This window comes from Diabrotica virgifera, chromosome 5, assembly GCF_917563875.1.
Source record: "Diabrotica virgifera virgifera chromosome 5, PGI_DIABVI_V3a".
Lineage (NCBI taxonomy): Eukaryota > Metazoa > Arthropoda > Insecta > Coleoptera > Chrysomelidae > Diabrotica > Diabrotica virgifera.
In genome coordinates, this window is record NC_065447.1 from 249,627,181 (window position 1) to 249,647,101 (window position 19,921).

Genomic DNA, 19,921 nt, shown 5'->3' on the forward strand with positions numbered 1-19,921 from the left:
TTAGCTTTCTCTCTCTAGCATATGATGGCCGCCGCCTGTGTGTCACTGTCGTTCCGTTATAGGGCTTTTCATCGATTGTCATTTGTTTCGAGCTTCTGTCAAATGTTGTATAATCTGTGTATAATATACACGGATTATACGACATATGACAGAAGCTCGAAACAAATGACTGTGAATGAAAAGCCCTATTCCCACCTCTTGGTAGATACGCTCACACTCGCACGACAGACAAAGATAGCTAGACCACCGTACTTTATATCGGCGTTACACCCCGATGCATTGAGTGGCATATGACTAGCCTGATCTATTTTCTTTACATATCTCTGAGCTCGGCCCAGTGTAGCTTCAGAATCAGATTTAAAACAGTTCAGTTGTATCGATCTGACTTACAAAATATTTTAAATCCGGCCCTGAAATTTGTTTATTTTGGCTTATGAACAAACGGATATTTTTTAGATGTGACCGCATAGTTTTTACTCACTCAGTTTCTATCCTTGTCTTATACATTTATTAGTCAATAAAAACTACAACGCGATCGAACATAGCTGATCACTTTCCATCTCATTACAATCTTCCGCCAAACGAACGAACAAAATTTGACGTCCGTCGTCTGTTGACAACTTGCTTTAAATGTCATTTGCAGATGTAGCAAAAGTTAAGTTGTAAATAAGTATATTAAATAAATATATTATGATCGGTAAGTCATATTCTTCATTTCATATTTAACTTGATATATTTTGATACAGGATAACAAACTCAATTTATTGAAAATTATTAAATTTTAAAGGCAAGGTAGATTCAATTAAATGGTGACGATTACCTAAATATTGCAAAAGATTGTTAATTATTCTTTATTGTTCTAATACACAAGTTACAGACGGTTTTCTCTTGGCTTATATTATCTCAATGAAGCTCACTTAAGGTGAAATCCTGTTGATTTCGTGTTTATTACAACAATACAAATACAATACAAAGAGGATGTTATAACAGTAAAATATTGTGTATTATGGATGAGATTACTGTCATTTAGATGGATTCCATTTAGGACACTACTAAATTCAACCAAAAAAGATTACAAGTCAGGCTTAGTGTAATGTTTTATGTACAAAATATAATTCTACTATCATTAATTTTTAACATTAATATTCTGTTCCATATGTGACAATTTTTTGCTAAATATTTCAACAAAATAGAGAAATGTGTTCTTTAATGTGTTAATATTTTTATTTTAAGATCCAGGTATTTCATCTGAATGTGGTTAATGTACCCTTGTGCCACTAGTGTAAAAGGATGGCCACTAACGGCGATAATGGAGGAGGCAGTAATGGTATGTAACTGAGTTACTTATTTTGGATACATATATTTGTTAATAGCTGTGTTAGAATATACACTGTTATATAGGAGAAACTATATTTAATACATAATGTTTAGACCCCCATTATCTGTGCTTCATGGGAACGGACGTTGTGTGGTTAATTAAAAGGCATGGATAACTTGAACATAATATATTTGTAATATATGTTCACGTGTACTTACATACATACATAGACCTACCATAAAGAGACAACAGAAAAAAAAATCTAAGGTCAAACTAACTTTTAAAATTACATACAAACATACATAACAGAATAAAAAACAGATTTCTATTTTTTATATAAATAATCTTCCACACTAAATAAGAAAAATAACAAATATGTAGGTATGTAAATTAACTTTATATTTGCAAAAAAAGTATGTTACTTTCGACTTGTTTAAAAGTCTTCTATTTTTTTAAATCGTTTGACATATCCAGTGCTAGTTCAAACTTTCGGTAAGAATTGAAGGTTTTCTTTGCTCAAAATAGCTTAATAGAACATGGTTATTTATTCTATTAATTGTCAGTTTAATCAACTTCTTCAAACTCATCTGCATTGCGCACTAATGCAGTCATTTCAGCCATGGTAGCTTCTTTATCATCTTATTCCATGAACCTTTCATATTCATCTAGCGTCATTATTTTGTAAACAGGTCTTTTATAAGTATTTTTTTTTACTCCACTCCATGCATTTGCCACTGTAAAAATTGCATCTTTCATGGTGAACAATTTCCAACAACTTCATCAAATCAACTTACAGATTGGTAAGATTTGTATGGTATAATGACACATTTGGTAAGATTTGATCATTTATTCTGTTTTTCTGATGTAAAGTAAGTTTCCCTTTATGTAAACGCTTATTGTTATCATTAGTGGGTGCTATTTTAGGTACAGTCAAACCTGCTTATTGGAATAGCCGTAGTGCCAAGCCAAAGTATTCCTATAACAATGATATTCTAATAACCAATCATCGGTGGCTGGTAGAAACATTTCTGGACCTCAAATTTCTATTGCTTAAACCGGGATATTCCTATAACCTGTATTCTAATAAGTGGGTTCTACTGTATCATGGTCCAAGAGCTGTGAGACATTTTTGAGTAGGTATTTTAGGCAACCTGAAATTTTTTCAGGTGATTCTTCCATGATAGCCTAATACAAAAATGCCGGTCTGGCTGGAGGGTAGCAGTTATTTTCCCTAAAAATCCCCCTCAAAGTTAAAAAAAAAGGGTAAACATTGTTATTACAAAAAATATCATTAACGTGACTTTAAAGTAAATTTAAATATTCAAATATAAAGAAAATATACAGGCCAGGCGATTTGAGGGCAATTTTAACTGTGCAAGATACTTGCATGGGCGCCCCAGGATTATTTTCAGGGGGTGCATCTGAATTTCAAAAGATTTCATCTGGATCTGTACATACTATTAACGAGTATAAAATATACAACTATACATGCATAGCTATGTACATTCCTTCCGAACAGGGAGGTGCAATTGTTATTTTGACAGGGTATTTTTTAATATTAAAAATAAATATTCTAAAAAAGACAGGTTATTTTTGGTGAAATTTTCCAACTGCCAGGTGATTAAACAAATTACGCGTGCATGTGAATGAAAAGGGCTATAGGTAATTCTGCAACACCTAACGGAAATGGATGGATACTAACAGATTTTGCCAAGGAATTAAAAAATATAAAATTTAAGCAGAGTTTTGTAAAAATTTTAATTAAACATTGGTCTACAGATGAGATGGTGCCTTTTATTTGTAATTTATTAATAAATTTAAATTATGATTTATGTGATTCGTATGTTGTAAATAATGATGGTATAGAAATGTCGATTGACGATAACATGACCTGCGAAAATCACGAAGAAGCTGACACAAGATAGTTCATCATGTATGTAAGCTTAATAAATTAGTAAAGACCAATGTTTTTAATAAAAATTCTGATATAGATGTTTTAATAATTATGCTTGGAAACATGGATCATCTCCAAAGTGACGATCTGGATCATGGATCATCTCCAAAGTGACAAGATTTTTATGGAGTATGGTACTGGAAATTCTAAAAGGTACATAAATATAACGAAGCTACATACGGAATTAGAGCCATCTTTATGTACGAGTTCGCCTGCTTTCCATGCATTAACCGGATGGGATTATATTTCGTCTTTTTTCCAAAAGGGCCAGATAAGACCGTTTAAAATATTAAAAAAAATTAATTGATCACAAAGCACAATTAATTTAGTTTATAATTTTATGCTTTTCCACCTATATATTGTACAGAACAGGAAAAGGCTGTTTCCTTGACTGCTGCTTTGCGAGGTGATGCTGCAGATATATTAAGATCAATTCCTAAGGGTCAAGAAAATTGTTACCAGACCTTGTTCACTCGTCTAGAAAAACGCTATGGAGATGCCCATCTACAACAAGTATACAAAGCACAACTGCGAAGTAGAAGTCAACGAGCAAGTGAGAATCTGCAAGAATTTGAAGCAGATGTGGCTCGTGTGGTGCGGTTGGCTTATCCAGAGGTGCCAGACAGCGTTTTAGAAGAAATTGCAGTAGATACCTTCGTCAATGGGCTGAAAGATAATGAACTACAGAAAGCTTTACGACTAGCAAGGCCGAAAGTTTTAGATGAAGCACTTGCTATTGCCTTGGAACACGAAGCAGCTAGCCAAGCTTCACGAAACAATCGAGTAATAACCGTGGAAAAAGGCGATAAGAGAAAAGATGAACGTTTGGTGGAAATGGTACGGAGGGTGATTCGTGACACGATGCCGAAGAGACGCATGAAGAGGGCTGGAAGAGTTGGTTCAAATACAGATGCTTCCTCGATACGGCCATGCAGTGAAAGTTGTAATCACCGGCTTAAAGTAGATGAACAGCTTTGCCCTGTGAGACGAACTACCGTCGTTAATGAGCAATGGCAGCCACAACAGTTACAAGAAGCCCAAGAAGACGATCCATGTATAAAAAGAGTATTGGATTGGATGCGTCGAGGTGAGAGACCTAGTTGGCAAAACATTAGTGCATGTAGTCCGGAAGTCAAGGCCTACTGGAGCCAATGGAATTGCCTGATACTAAAAGATGATCTTCTGTACAGAACCTTTGAGAACGATGATGGTACAGAATCTAAGCTTCAGTTGATTGTACCTAAAAGTAAAGTGTCAGAAGTATTGCGTCAGTTGCATGACGGTACATCAGGTGGACACTTTGGTATTACGAAGACTCTGCAAAAGGTTCGAGAACGGTTCTATTGGGTGAACTGTAAAGATGATGTAAGAAGATGGTGCCAGAAATGTGAACTGTGTGCATCCGGTAATGGTCCAGTTGGTAAAAAGAGAGCACCCATGAGACAGTACAATGTTGGCAGTCCTATGGAAAGAGTAGCAATCGACATTGCAGGTCCATTTCCAGAAACTGATGCTGGAAATAAATACATCCTGGTAGCCATGGATTATTTTACGAAATGGACCGAGGCCTATGCATTACCAAATCAAGAAGCTGCTACCGTTGCAGAGGTACTTGTTAAAGAATTCTTCAGCCGATTTGGTGTTCCCTTGGAGATCCACTCCGACCAAGGGCGAAACTTTGAGTCAGCTCTTTTCCAAAACGTTTGTAAATTGATTGGTGCCAATAAGACCAGAACAACACCCCTGCATCCTCAATCAGATGGAATGGTCGAGAGGATGAACCGAACGATGGGTAAACACTTGTCCAAAGTTGTATCTGAACATCAGCGAGATTGGGACCAACACATTCATTTATTCCTGATGGCCTACCGCTCGGCCGTGAATGAAACTACAGGTCAAACACCAACCTGCCTGATGTTGGGTCGTGAAGTTCGTTTGCCCTGCGACCTAGAGTTTGGCTGCAGACCTTCCGAGGAATATGTTGCAGGCGAAGAATACGTAGACCGCCTGAAGTTACGAATGAACAACATTCATGAACTTGCCCGACAACACATCCAGATAGCCAGTGACAGAATGAAAGATCAATATGATTCTCGATGCAAGAATAGAAGCTTCGAAGTAGGTGATCTTGTCTGGCTTTATAATCCACAACGTCGTCGCGGCTTGTGTCCTAAACTGCAAAGACAATGGGAAGGTCCGTATGAAGTTAAGAAGAAAATAAATGACGTAATATACAGAATTAAGAAGTTGCCAAACGGTAAACCAAAAGTTATTCACATAAATCGTCTTGCACCATATGCTGGCTCAAATGAAACAGAAGAAGCCCGAGTCCTCCAACAGGAGATGAAAGACGCCGCACAGCCAAGTTTTAATCAATTTATGTCAAATTACGCAGCGAGAAAGAGTGCTAGATTCGGCGTGACCACAGAAGTTCAGCAAGATCTGTTTGGTGTTCCAGAAAACGTCTCTCTAGCCCACTGTGTTGCCCAAGACCTCGAGATGACCAAAGGAATCTCGTCCGTATTCAATAGAAAGTTCGGCCGCCTGGACGAGTTAAGAAATCAACAACCTAAAATTGGAAGAGTACTGCGATTGGAAGATGGTCCTCGATCTTTGCTGTATATGGTGACCAGGAAGTCTTATACGGACACGCCAAGCTACGAGAACATATGGCGTGCTCTAACTAATTTGAAGAAAATCGTCTGTAATTATGACATCAAAGATTTGGCTTTACCAAAAATAGGCCATGCAGTAGAAAATCTGGATTGGAAGATTGTGAGAAACATGCTTGAGGTGGTCTTCAGAGAAACTGGCGTACGAATTACTGTGTGTTGCATGAACCCGAAGATGTCATACCCTTCAAAGACAGTAGACTGTTACTTCTTTTCTAGGGGTGTATGCAGAGCTGGAGAATCCTGTAGATTCCGCCATCCTGGGCCATCTAGAGTTGCTGATCGGGACGCTCAGATCTTAAGAGGGGAGCAGTGTAACAAAATAATTATTGACCTACCCTCGTATACCAGCTCCCGTCTCCGGACAGACAGAACACTATCGATGTTTCGAGATACGCCGATGCAGCGCCGATGACGTGCAAGCGGTCACATGGACATAGCTGGAGATATATAGATATTTCTGGAATATCTGTATCGCATATATAAATAGGACATATTTGTAAATAGAGTTAGTCTTAAGCTAAAGTTTGTAAAGTAAACTTGTATAAATAAAAATAAAGTCGTATATAAATTACGAACCGCTGGTTTTATTGTAATTAGAAGTAATTACACAGTAAATAACCGCTACAATATTTATAATAATAAATTTGTCTTTTTCTATCATATTTGCAAAATCTATTGTATAGTACGTATTATTTTCATTTAATTAATAAAAAGTTACTTAAGAAACTAAAATATAATAATTACTCTAACGTTTTGAGGCACAACAACATGGGTATCGCCAGGTCACGTGATTTTCTCGAGCGAACGGACTCGCTTAGCTACAATAGAGGACACAAACAGCTATTGGTATACACTCTTTCTCACACTGCTGCTTACCTATAGAGCTTTTCATTTACATGCACGCGTAATTTGTTAATCACCTGGCAGTTGAAAAATTTCACAAAAAAAACCTGTCTTTTTTAGAATATTTATTTTTAATATTAAACAATACCCTGTCAAAATAACAATTGCACCTCCCTGTCCGGAAGGAATGTACATAGGTATGCACGTATAGTTGTATATTTTATACTCGTTAATAGTATGTACAGATTCAGATGAAATCTTCTGAAGTTCAGATGCACCCCCTGAAAATAATTGTTGCGCCCATGCCAGTATCTTGCAGAGTTGAACTAGCCCTCAAATCGCCTGGCCTGTTTATTTTCTTTATATTTGAATATTTAAATTTACTTTAAAGTCACGTCAATGATATTTTTTGTAATAACAATGTTTACCTTTTTTTTTAATTTGGGGGGGATTTCTACCCCCCTCCGCTACCCTCCGGCCGGAAAATAACCGCTACCCTCCAGCCAGACCGGCATTTTTGTATTAGGCTATCATGGAAGAGTCACCTGAAAAAATTTCAGCTTGCCTAAAATACCTACTCAAAAATGTCTCACAGCTCTTATGCTAATTAGGTAAACAAGACTATGAAAATTCAGAATTAAATTTACACATTTTTGAAATTAACAAATTTCATATAAAGTTGTCAAAAACTGGTATTTAATTTCATGCTAATTGTTTCTATTTTGTTGTGTCTTAACCTTTTTAGGACGGTACCTATTTTCCCTTTCAGTGCCACACATACAGCAGTATTTAGTGTGCATTGTGGACGAACGGCACATATACTTATCGGTCAGAATAATAAATTAACGACTTGTAATAAATATTTATTCGTTAAAGACATACAAATTTTTTTTATTTTAAAGAATGTTTTACACATATCTCATATTGAACAACTTTGAAAAAAACAATTTTCTCAATTTTTTTTACTTCTTCTGACAGTTCTGACTGTCAATTACCCACGTTATATTATTTACTTAAAATATCCAATGATCGAAGGAATTATTACATTGCCATTTCAGGTACTTTGTCGAGAAATTTTCCTACAAGAGAATATGATGCCTTAAAACATCAGATCGAGAAAACGAACAATGAACTGAGTACATCGAGAAGAAGGTGTGATCTTGCTCTTAGTGTAAGTATTTGATATTAAGACTATGGGTACATAATTCGCAAATATTTTACGTGTATCCCTACTTTATCTGTCTTTACACGGCAAATTACGTGTAGTAAAATTCACACTGGTATGGATATGTAAACATTACTAGAATGTCATTCTACTTGAAAATGTCATCATTAATTTAAAGAGATGGCTTTTGAATGTTTTTGGATAACTGTTATTTTTATAATTGCAAATTATTAATTCAGTTAAAAAATGTGATAATTTTTTCACTAACTATGTAGTCAGTGATTGTAATAATTTATTTGTACAACAAAAACTAATACTCAATCGAGAAAAGAGGAAAAGTGTTAAAGTGATTTTTTAATAATATATTGTTATGGAACGCTTACAATTTTGAACATCTTTAACAACAAAATACTTGGATCACAGAATATATTATTATCCTGATGTATTCTCTGCTTGGATCTTCCACAAATAATGCACAATAAATAACTTTTTATTAAGTTCAAGTATTAAATCAATTATTTATCAAATACACTATATATCAATAATATTTAATCAATAACTTAAAATATTCCCGATGCAATGTCAAATATTTAAAATTATCGTGATTGTCACTGATTGTCAGTGTCTGACTGACAATATATGCTGACAATATTATATTCGGCTGAGTGCGTTGTAAGACAGAGATAGATTTGGAAAATATTACCACGGCGTTGTATTCATTTTGTTCGAATCCTGAAAAAAACAATAAATATTTTTGAAAAATTTAAACGCAGAATGAAAGACTAAATTATTATCGAGGGCCGAAAGTCCCTTAGAATAAATAAAAAGTTTATTTTGAGTGAGATATTTGAAATTAAAAATCACACTAAATTTTTTCTTAGATTTTCACCCCTGTAACTTATTAAAATAAACATTATAGAAGTTCTCAGGGACTTTCGGCCCTCGCTAATAACGTAATCTTTCATTCTGCGTTTAAATTTTTCAAAAATACTTATTAGATTTCTCAGGATTCGAAAAAAATGAATCCCCATTTGAATAGCATTGCAGCCGAAAATACGTATCGATCCTCTTAAGTAAAAGGTAGTATCTGTAAAATAAAGGTAATATTGTTTATTATTTAATATTTCTGATATTTTTATAGAAAAAGTTTATTTATTTATTTATTTATTTATTTATTAAAAGCATCCATTTACAGTTTTAACATTTTTTTTTTTAATAAAGCTACAGCTTAACAATAAATGTTTAAAATATCAAACAGCTCTGAGTAATAAACTATAACAAATTTTAATACAGCTACCAAGGACAGACTAGGATTGACATGTAAAAGAGATCACTTATTATAAGATGCACTTTAATTGTTTTTTAAATAAACTAATTTTGGAGTCAAAAATATCTATTTGTCTTGGCAGACTATTGGCATTCCGGACCAATCGTGTAGAGTTGGAAAAATGAAAGAATATGCTTGAACGATCACATCAATCACATATTTTGTATTAGCTGTTTTTTTTTTTCATAAATAACAAGCGAGAGAGATAGATTATTAATAATCTGAATAATATGTGATTGATGTGATCGTTCATGGGTATTCTTTCATTTTTCCGACTGTAGTTGGTTCATTTATACTATAATTACTGTCGTGAAATGGCACTGAAAAAGTTTCCGATTGTCTGTTGCTTCTACAAGGAACGTAAGGATTAATAAGGGATAACAATTGAGGAAAATCTACAATAGCATTAATGACTTTGTGTAGGAAACATAAATCTAACAATGTCCTCCTTGACTCAAGTGTTGGTAAATTAAGACTATCTCTTACCCACTGATAGTCATATTCCTTATATATAGTCATATATCCTTAAACTTTATTTTGGACTCGTTCAGTTTGTTCAATGTAACAGTTGTATGATGGGGACCATACAACTGATTCAAACTCTAGAATGGTCCTAATGAGACCACAATAAAGTCTTCTAAAAGTGAATAAAGACAGGTCTACAGATGTACGTTGGATAAATCCTAATAGTTTCATCGCCCTGTTTGTTACTTGAGTGATGTGGCTTGAGAATGACAGTTTGGTATCTAACCAATTAGCCGAGTTATAATCAATTTCCGATGAATATGTGTCCACACGAAAATGTAATATGTAATGACTTTAGTATATTCCAAGTAACAAAATGCATGATATTTTAATGATGGAGACTTAATAAAAGACTTTTCCAAGTTTTTTTTTATTTCTTTCTAAAAGTTATTTTGTTTAAGCTCCTCAAAATAGTTTAAGTTTTGCAGTGACCTCATCGTTTGTTGCAAAACTGGGTCATCGGAGCCATATTGTAAAGTTAAAAACAATAAATAGTCACATGGGGCTAAATCTGGTGAATATTTTGTCTTATTATTCAGATTCATATTCAAATGGTATAATTTCGCCCATGAAAGGAACTGACCTGTTTCGCAGCATCCATTTCATAGTCTTGATGAACAAGAAGTTTTTTCGAGACAAACCAGGACTTTTTTCCTGAAATCTGCATCAAAACAGTCAAATATTGCCTGATGGTTCGTGTCAATTATTATTGTATACTTTTTCAGGTAGTAAACGTGAACTCATACCGCAAAAAACAGTCACTATCAGCTATATTAGATTGTCTTGGCTTTCTTAGATAGTTCTCCTCCATTTTAAACTTCACTGTTAACTGTTTCTAACTCCGCCATGTAGAAATGGACCCATGTTTCAACAGTCATGCAGTGACGAAAAGCCCTTGTCCAATCGGCCCTCTTTGGACATTTTTTCTGACTTGTACCTTCCTCTCGCCTGATTACATGCCTTATCCATCTAAGGTGTGCTACCTTAATTGATTTTACATCAGGTTTCTCGAAACTTATACAGGGTGTCCCGAAAAGATTGGTCATAAATTCTACCACAGATTCTGGGGTCAAAAATAGTTTGATTGAACCTCACTTACCTATATACAATAGTGCACACAAAAAAAGTTACAGCCCTTTGAAGTTACAAAATTAAAATCGATTTTTTTTCATATATCGAAAACTCTTAGAGATTTTTTATTGAAAATGGACATGTGCTATTCTTATGGCAGCAACATCTTAAATAAATATTAAAGTGAAATTTGTGCACCGCATAAAAATTTTATGGGGGTTTTGTTCCCTTAAACCCCCCAAACTTCTGTTTACGTTCCAATTAAATTATTATTGTGACACCATTAATGAAACACAATGTTTTTAAAACTTTTTTGCCTCCTGGTACTTTTTCGATAAGCTACTGTTTATCGAGATATTTTGAATATTTGTCGAATCCACCACATATTTGTATATGGTTAAGTACGATTATAGAGACCTGTTAATAATCTGAAAATTTATTTATAATTTACATATTTAGGTATATTTTGAAAAAGAAGCCACATCTCGATAAAAGGTGACTTATCAAAAAAAGACTGAGGCAAAAAAGTTTTAAAAACACTGTGTTTAACTAATGGTACCAAAATAATAGTTCAATTGGAACGTACACAAACATTTGGAGGGTTTAAAGGAACAAAAACCCCATAAATTTTCTATGTAAATATATTAAAAAATAAGCCGCATCTCTATAAAAACTGGCTTATCGAAAAAATACTAAGAGGCAAAAAAGTTTTAAAAACGTTTTGATTAACTAATGGTACCACAATAATGAATTAATTGGAACGTACACAAAAGTTTGGGGGGGGGGGGGTTTAAGGGAACAAAACCCCCATAAAATTTTAATGGGGTGGACAAATTTCACTATATTTTTTTGTAAGATGTTCCTGCCATAAGAATGATACATGTCCATTTTCAATAAAAAATCTCTAATAGTTTTCGATACATTGAAAAAAATCGATTTTCATTTTGTAACTTCAAAGGCTGTAACTTTTTTTATGAGCACATTTTTACTAAGGTAAGTTAGGTTCAATCGAACTATTTTTGACCCCACAATGTGTGGTATAATTTATGACCAATCTTTTCGGGACACCCTGTATATAACTTGTTTTATTCCTTCATTTATTCTTCTTAGGATTTCTCGCACAAATCGTTTAAGCTGAGAGTTCTTGATCCTTCTGTATAAGTGACCACATTTCTGTTCCATATGTTAGCACTGGTCTAATAATATTTGTAAGAAATTTGCGCTATATAGCACGTTATATAGCACGCTATATAGCACGTTAGCTAACGTTTCACGTTAAGAATAGAACATTGCAGAGATAGCCCCATGTATTTCTTATGAACGATAGAAGCGCGCCGATGCCACGGCGTTCCGATTAGAATGAATTGTATATCGGCAGTCGAGTAGCCACCCGTGCCCGAGAGGTTTGGCAATATCGGTCTCCATAAGCGTAACATTCTATTCTTAACATGAAACAAAGTATAGTTTTTACTATTGTGAAATTTTTTCACTCTGTTGCTTCTCCTAATTATATAGTTTTATCATTTTTCACAGGATCTAGATTATTACCGAGAACAACATAGAGCTGTGATGAATCAACTGGAAGTATCCTCGCAAGACTCAGCTTCTCTTCGTACCAAATACGCAGAATTGTTAAACGAAAACAAGCAGCTACAAGTCGAGAATCAAAGGCTCTGCAAAGAGCTCGCCGAGAGAAATGGCAACGCTACCGAAAGCCTTTTCATGTCCCACTCTCAGGCGCTCTCGAAGTTGGAGATCGCCCAAGATGAGAACAGCCGCCTGGTCAAGCAGTGTGAAGTTTTCGGTCAAGAGAGGGCGCAGGCCCAAAGAGACATTGCCGGTTTGAAACAACAGTTGGTGAAGATCTGTAAGGATTATGCGAAGTATCGGGAAGCCCATCAGAAGCTGCAGCAACAGTATGACGAAGCTGTTAATGTTACTATCAAAGCTAATAAGGACATCAAAAGACTTACCGAGGAAAGGAACGCTACTACTGCCGAATATACTCTAGTTATGAGTGAAAGGTAAGTTGTAACATAGACTTTACTAAGTAACAAGACATTTACTCAACACACACTATACATTACACTATAATCTGGTTGCGATTGGCCGAATGATAAATATCTATGCCATTAACGACGTTCTACACCTTCGGCAAAGAATTAAGGAATTGCATGAAATTTTAGTATGTTATAGTTTACTTCAAAAAACTAAGACTTGATTTTTTAAAAATTGTTTTACCGTACCGTTTAATTACTATTAAGGGTCAAAATTAAGTTTTAACATGGGCTCTTATGGGAATTTTTAAAAAGTTAATAATTTTTGACCCAAATTTACGATTTTTAATTATTTGTGCTTAATTTAAAGGTTTTTTTGTAAGGAATAACATATTAATAAATGAGGATTGTTTATCGTACCATTTATTTTTAATTTATTATAATTAATTCCGTAATTTATGCCGTAATTTCCGTAATTTATTATAATTTATTTTTATAAAGTATTCAATACTGAAACATATGATTTGAGTATTCTGCTATAAATGCATTGTTACCAACTTTCGCTTGCATATAAGTTTCCCCCCTTTCCTCTGAGAGGCATACCCCGCAACGAAGGTGTAGAACGTCGTTAAGAGCAGCTAAGGTCCAAAAATTGAATTTTTTAATTTTTTTTGGTTTTGATTGAAAATTATTCTCTGAAATCTTCTCTTTCCAACGATGTACAGTCGGAAAAATGGAAGAATACCCATGAACGATCATATCAAGCACATATTTTGGATTTGCTGCCTTTTTCTATAAATAACAAACGAGAGTGATAGATTATTAAGTGTTGTCTACTGAGCAAAAACGTTATCCAAAATATACGCAGTTACATGTTTATAATTGACAGAGTGAGACAGCGATACAATTGTTCAAGGTAGTTATATTAATTTAGTAGAAAATTTAAACTCACACTTGACTATTTCTGTACTTCTAATGTCATTTTTAGAAAAACATTCAACATCAGCAGAGATAATGATTGTATAAACTACTATTCGAGTAATCGTGCTGGTTAACTATAATCTGACAGATTCAGTTTCTGTCACTCTGACAGTGAAACTGGGTTAGGTTCGGTAGAGTTCATAAATTTTAATAATCAGTCGTATTTACTTGAATAAACTCAGTTCTTTTAAAAGCTATTTTCATATTATATTGTATTTTTGGTTTGGTAAGTATTTATTTAATTGAAATAAGTCAATAAAATTTGTAAGTAATCATCTGTCAATATGGATAACTTCTGTCTATAAGTTTGCCAAACTTGTACATATTACTCTGACTTTTCAATCATAGTGTAAAAAAAAATTACAAATTAGTATATTTTTACGAATGTACATTTATTTGCAGATAATGTCTGGAAAATTATCTGAATTCATTAAGTTTACTTTCATTTAAGTCACTTAATGCAGCTGACATAAACGACATTTTTTAAATTCCTGTTACTATTTACGTCCGGCAACTTTAACATGGAGATATTCACAATAATACTAAATTAGCTTACTCATTATTTTTGTATTATTAATCTATATCAAGTAATTAATTACGGTAGTAAAAGTAACATTTATTACCAATAAATATATAGGTATTATCAGAAAAAGAATAACATCACAAACATTTTTTGACACATTTACGTAGCGAAAAATCGTACGGTGGGGTAGTAGTCACATCCGTTTTTATACAGTATTAACTTAGTTTAGACGTTATTTTGACTAGAAATTTTTGATTTGATTCGTACGCATATCATCGATGACGCATGGGTATTGTTTCATTTTTCCGACTGTATCACACATAGTAGATATATCCATGGTTACAAAAGTATTTGTTTTTTGAACGTCTGCACTCAACTTACCGTGTACCGGTAGCTTCATAGCCTATTAGAGCGTTTTATATTTTTGCGATTTTTCGAATACTAGGTTTCTAACTTTTGATGTCAATATCTCTGGATCCTTAGATGATGGTAATAGTCCAAATTTTTATACTGGTTGCAGATATAGATAATATCAAGTTCCTGGTAAAGTTTTATTGAAAAAGGTACAAAAACAGAAAAGGTTTTTTTTGTAAAGGTATTTTAAAATTTTTTTAAATAAATGTTTTTTTCACTTACAAAACTGTACAAAAATCTACGCGGAATTAAACAATATATCTAGTTTGAAAATAAAAAATAAATTAGGTCGGGTTTCAGTGGTACAACCCCCTCTGTGGCGCAGTGATAAGAGCGCCTACCTTTGAAACGAAAGGTCGGGAGTTCGAATCCTACCAGGGGCAGAAATTTTTCATTTATTATAAATTAATAAATGAAAAATAGTTTCTGTCCTTGTGGGATCGGTACTCACCGGAGGGACCGCAGACGTTCGGAAACAATTAGGGTCTCTTTGCAAAGACAATGACGTTGACTTTGCAAAGTAACAAGACACTTACTCAACACACACACTACACATTACTCCCCTGACTTAGTGATAAGTTATACAATTACGTGGCTAAAGGTTCTAGTTCTAAACCAAAGCCAAAATCAGAAAAAAAAAATCAATGAATAGTTATTCGTCGAATAAAAATTATTAGACGTTTATATTTTTATTTTTTTTTAATATAATTTTTATAAGAGTATTTTTTCGAAGAGTAAGTATTTATTTGTGAAATAAATAAAATAAGTCTTATTTGACGTTAGTAAAAGGGAGAAATGTCAGTTTATTGGTCGAATAAGTTTATTTATAGAATAAATTACTATTTGTCGTTGGTAAAACCGACCATAAGTGCTTTGGTTACAGAGATATGTGACGTAATGTTAACATTGTCGTTAAATATGACTTCGGGTGCCCTTAAAACAAAAAAGTCTGTCTGTATAACGTTATGATATTTTTTTTATAAATGATATACAATAGTTTCTGAAAATAGTGAATGATAGAGATTATTTCATTCATAGGAGATTCTGACCAATAGAAAGCTACAGAAATAAAAATTAAACTGATAATTTTTGATAATTTCCCGTCGTCAAGTATATTACGTCAGATGCCCTTCATTGCTATGAAAAGATACATTCAGTGACATTAATGACAATTAATGTTTTAAAAATTATAAAAGTGATGACTTTCATCCGTCAAATATTTATAAAAACTTTGTGTTTAATTGTACTAATTTGTACTTACATAAATAAATTACAATAAAATTTTGGTTTTGAACAGTTTTATTCATGAAATAATCGCAACAAATTGCACTCGATCTCTAAAATTAATATAGAATTTTAGAGCTCTTGTGCAATTACTACTGAAAATTTTGGGTGTAGCTTTTCATTTGAAACTGTGTTTTAACTCATTAGCTTCATGTCCCGATAGCTGGCTTCAAAACATAATATTTTTTCCTTCTGTTATATTTTTATACAGTGAGTCTGCGTAACTTGGAACCATACGGGAAACTTTTTTATTATCAATTTTACTAAAAAAGTTATTCTTCATAAAGTGCTCTGCTTGGTCTAAAAACTAAGATTCAATCATCAGATATCAAATTTTATCAACAGTATACGAGCTATGTCAAAAAATATGAATTTCGCTCAAGAGGAAAGTACCTTTATATTTCACAATATCGAAAATTGTTATTAAGAAAAGTTGTTTTAAATAAAAATTATGTTATAATATGCAATTACATTCTTCTAATTATTGAAAAAATTTTTTTTCAAATTACAGATACCCTACATCATTTTTATTACGATAACTTAGTTATTATTAATTTTACAAAAAAAAAGTTATAGGTCTGGATCCCGCGTATGAAAAAAAAGTTGATTAATAGCAAGCTGAAAATTTGTTAATAGCTTAAGGGTGTCTAGTCGGATAAACTTTGATATATGGGAACACGGGAACAGGGGCAGTTTTAACCCGCGAGTAGTCGCGCGGTGAGATAGAATCTCAATTTTTATCCTTTTTCGCGATAACTTGATGAAAAATTTTGCAATTTTGAAAAAATTTCGTAAGTGCCTCGAGGAAGGGTGTAGTAATGCGTAGGAATTTTTTTTCTTCCTCTTCTTTTTGTGGAATTTATGGCTTTGAGGAGAGCCAATTAGCTTTAACCCGCGAGTAGTCGCGCCGTTAGATAGAATCTCACATTTAATCCTTTTTCGTAATACAGTAAAACCTGTCAGTAACGGCCACTAAAAATGAAAGATCTATTGGCCGATATAGAAAGGTGGCCGCTATTGCCAGTTTTTGTAGTCTACATATAATTGGTTTGAGAAATTTTTAAACTGGCCGTTAGGACAGGTGGCCGATGTTGGCAGGTGGCCGTTAACACAGGTTTTACTGTACAGTAAAATTTGTCAGTAACGGCCACTAAAAATGAAAGAACTATTGACCGATATAGAAAGGTGGACTGTATTGCCAGTATAAATAGTAAAATATAAAAATTTGTTTTAAATTCGTATTTTGAGATAGAATCTCACACGCGACTATCGACGTTACAGAAGTGAGCGCGACTACTCCCGGGTTAATTGTGGAACAGGTTAAAAATTTGGAACGGTCAGACCACGAAAGCGGCACATGTATTTTGTCCGAAAGAACAGACTTAAACTCTCCGAACAAAGATTAAACTCTCATGCAAAAATCAGACTGCTATTTATTACCAAATGGGCGTTTTAATGAGTGGAACATATAGAATATGTCAAATGACAGGAATTATGACAGGTGGTAAATATCAGTCTGATTTTTGCATGAGAGTTTAATCTCTGTTCGGAGAGTTTAAGTCTGTTCTGTCGGACAAAATAAATGTGCCGTTTTCGTGGTCTGACCGTTCCAAATTTTTAACCTGCTCCACAATTAAAACTGTCCCTGTTCCAGTGTTCCCATATATCAAAGTTTATCCGACTAGACACCCTTAAGCTATTAACAAATTTTCAGCTTGCTATTAATCAACTTTTTTTCATACGCGGGATCCAGACCTATTATTCTTTATAAAAAGGTCTCATAGGCCAATAACTAAGATGTAATTAAAAGATATCCAATTTTATTAATTTTATACGAGGTCTGTCAAAAAATATGTTCGCTCAGGAGTACATAACGTTTATTTTTCAATTAGAAGGATGTAATTGCATATCGAAACACACTTTAAAATTCCAAACAACTTTTTATAATAACAGTTTTTAATATTGTGAAAAATAAAGGTTCTTTCCTCTGCAGCGAAATTCATATTTTTTGACATACCTTGTATATTCAGGTTGTATACTCAATCTCAGGTTTTAGACCATGCAGAGCACTTTATGGAGAATGCCTTCTTTTCGTAAAATTGATAATAAAAAAGTTTCCTACATGGTTCCAAATTACGCAGACACACTGTATATTTTATGAAAAACACCTTGTATAGTCTGCATTAATATTATTTATCGATCGTATATTTTATGAAACACCTTGTATAGTCTGCATTAATATTTATTATTATTATTATTTATCGATCATATTTTTGTCAATATTAATTACCCATTTTCCTAAAATCACTTAAAAACTCATTGTAATTTTTAGCAATTTGTAGCGATAGCTAATATGTACAGGTACACTTTCACTTATTTAGTAAAATTCATTAATAGTAATGATACTAATGATTTTTAAATAACTAGCAGCAGAATAAAAAATATTGTACCTAAAAAATCATTGAAGGACTTTAGTTTGAAAGAGGACTTTAGTTTCAAATATCTTACATTTTACGTAGAATATAATAATTTCAAAATGGACTTATACTCTCTAAATTCGTGGGGAAAGATTAGAATAAAAATGTATGTTGGACAAAACGTTCTGCTATTCAAGTTATCATGATCAATCAGCCAATCGCGTGCTCTGCTGGACATAGGAGTACCTCAGTTCTTTCCAGTGTTCTCTACATAACTTTGGGAAATAAGATTTCGTTCGGGACTGTAACAATTCCAGGTATCTGATTTTCTTTTAGTTATTATAGGCCTATATAAAGAGAACTTATACGTAACATAAAAAGCATTAAAATGGCGAAAGCTCAAAGTTGTAAAATTAATTTGTTACTTCGTATACTGCAAAATAAGGCAAAATGGTTAATTGTTTATAACTATTGTAAAAATCAAAATAGATATTTGTTATTCGGTCCAAAGTTGTGTATTGTGGTCCTTAACAAACTATCAAAATTTCAGATTGATCCATCAATAATTTTGAAAGTTATTCACTTTATTTATCCCAAAGACTTTTTTGCAATAACATTAGTCAGAAACTAAGGGAAATACGGTAACTCTGCGCATACCAAATGGAGTTAAGCTATCAATATTGTATCAAAAATAGTGAAAAATTATTTTACAACGCAAAACCCTTCTGCAAAATTACGGTAACTTTTATAACTTTTAAACTATTGCTCGGAAATAAAATCTTTTTTCATATTTGAAAAGCTGATCATTTTTACACATATTTGAAAAAAAAAATAAAAAGTTATTCTGGGACGATTAGATAAACAGTAGGAATTATTTTTTTATTTCCCAACTAATTTGTTTATAATAATTAAAAAAGTAATTGTTTCATTTTAAAGATAAAGACTTAAGGTACGTAATTTGCAAATATTTTACGGCTATCCCTACTTTTTCTGTCTTTACACGGCAAATTATGTGTAGTAAAATTCTCACTGGTATGGATATTATGTAAACTTTACTTGACAATGTCATCATTAACTTTAAAGATGGCTTTTAAATGTTCTTGGATAACTGTTACTTCTATAATGAATTGCCTTAATTATTAATTCAGTTAATTAATATGATAATTTTTTCACTAACTATGTATTCAGTGATTGTAATAATTTATCTACTGTACAACAAAAACTAATAATCAATCGAGAAAAAAAGAGGAAAAGTGATAAAGTGATTTTTTAATAATATTTGTTACTATGAATCGCTTACAATTTTGAACATCTTTAACAACAAAATACTTGGATCACTGAATATATCCTGGTGTATTCTCTGCTTGGATCTTCCATAAATAATAAACAATAAATAACATTTTATTAAGTTCACGTCTTAAATCAAT

At 33.0% G+C, this 19,921-nt stretch overlaps 1 protein-coding gene across 2 annotated transcripts in view; it reads left to right on the top strand.

Annotated features, from left to right (window-relative positions):
- Nucleotides 1-588: 588 nt before the first annotated feature.
- The window catches only part of LOC126884803 (disks large homolog 5), a 77,780-nt gene continuing 58,447 nt past the window's right edge, over nt 589-19,921 (top strand). For both annotated transcript variants that reach the window (XM_050651043.1, XM_050651044.1), the window contains exons 1-4: nt 589-697; nt 1,234-1,327; nt 7,849-7,961; nt 12,412-12,902. In XM_050651043.1, the coding sequence (XP_050507000.1) occupies nt 1,291-1,327; nt 7,849-7,961; nt 12,412-12,902 (641 nt within the window). In that variant the 5' untranslated portion in view covers nt 589-697; nt 1,234-1,290. The remainder of the gene's footprint in view (nt 698-1,233; nt 1,328-7,848; nt 7,962-12,411; nt 12,903-19,921) is intronic.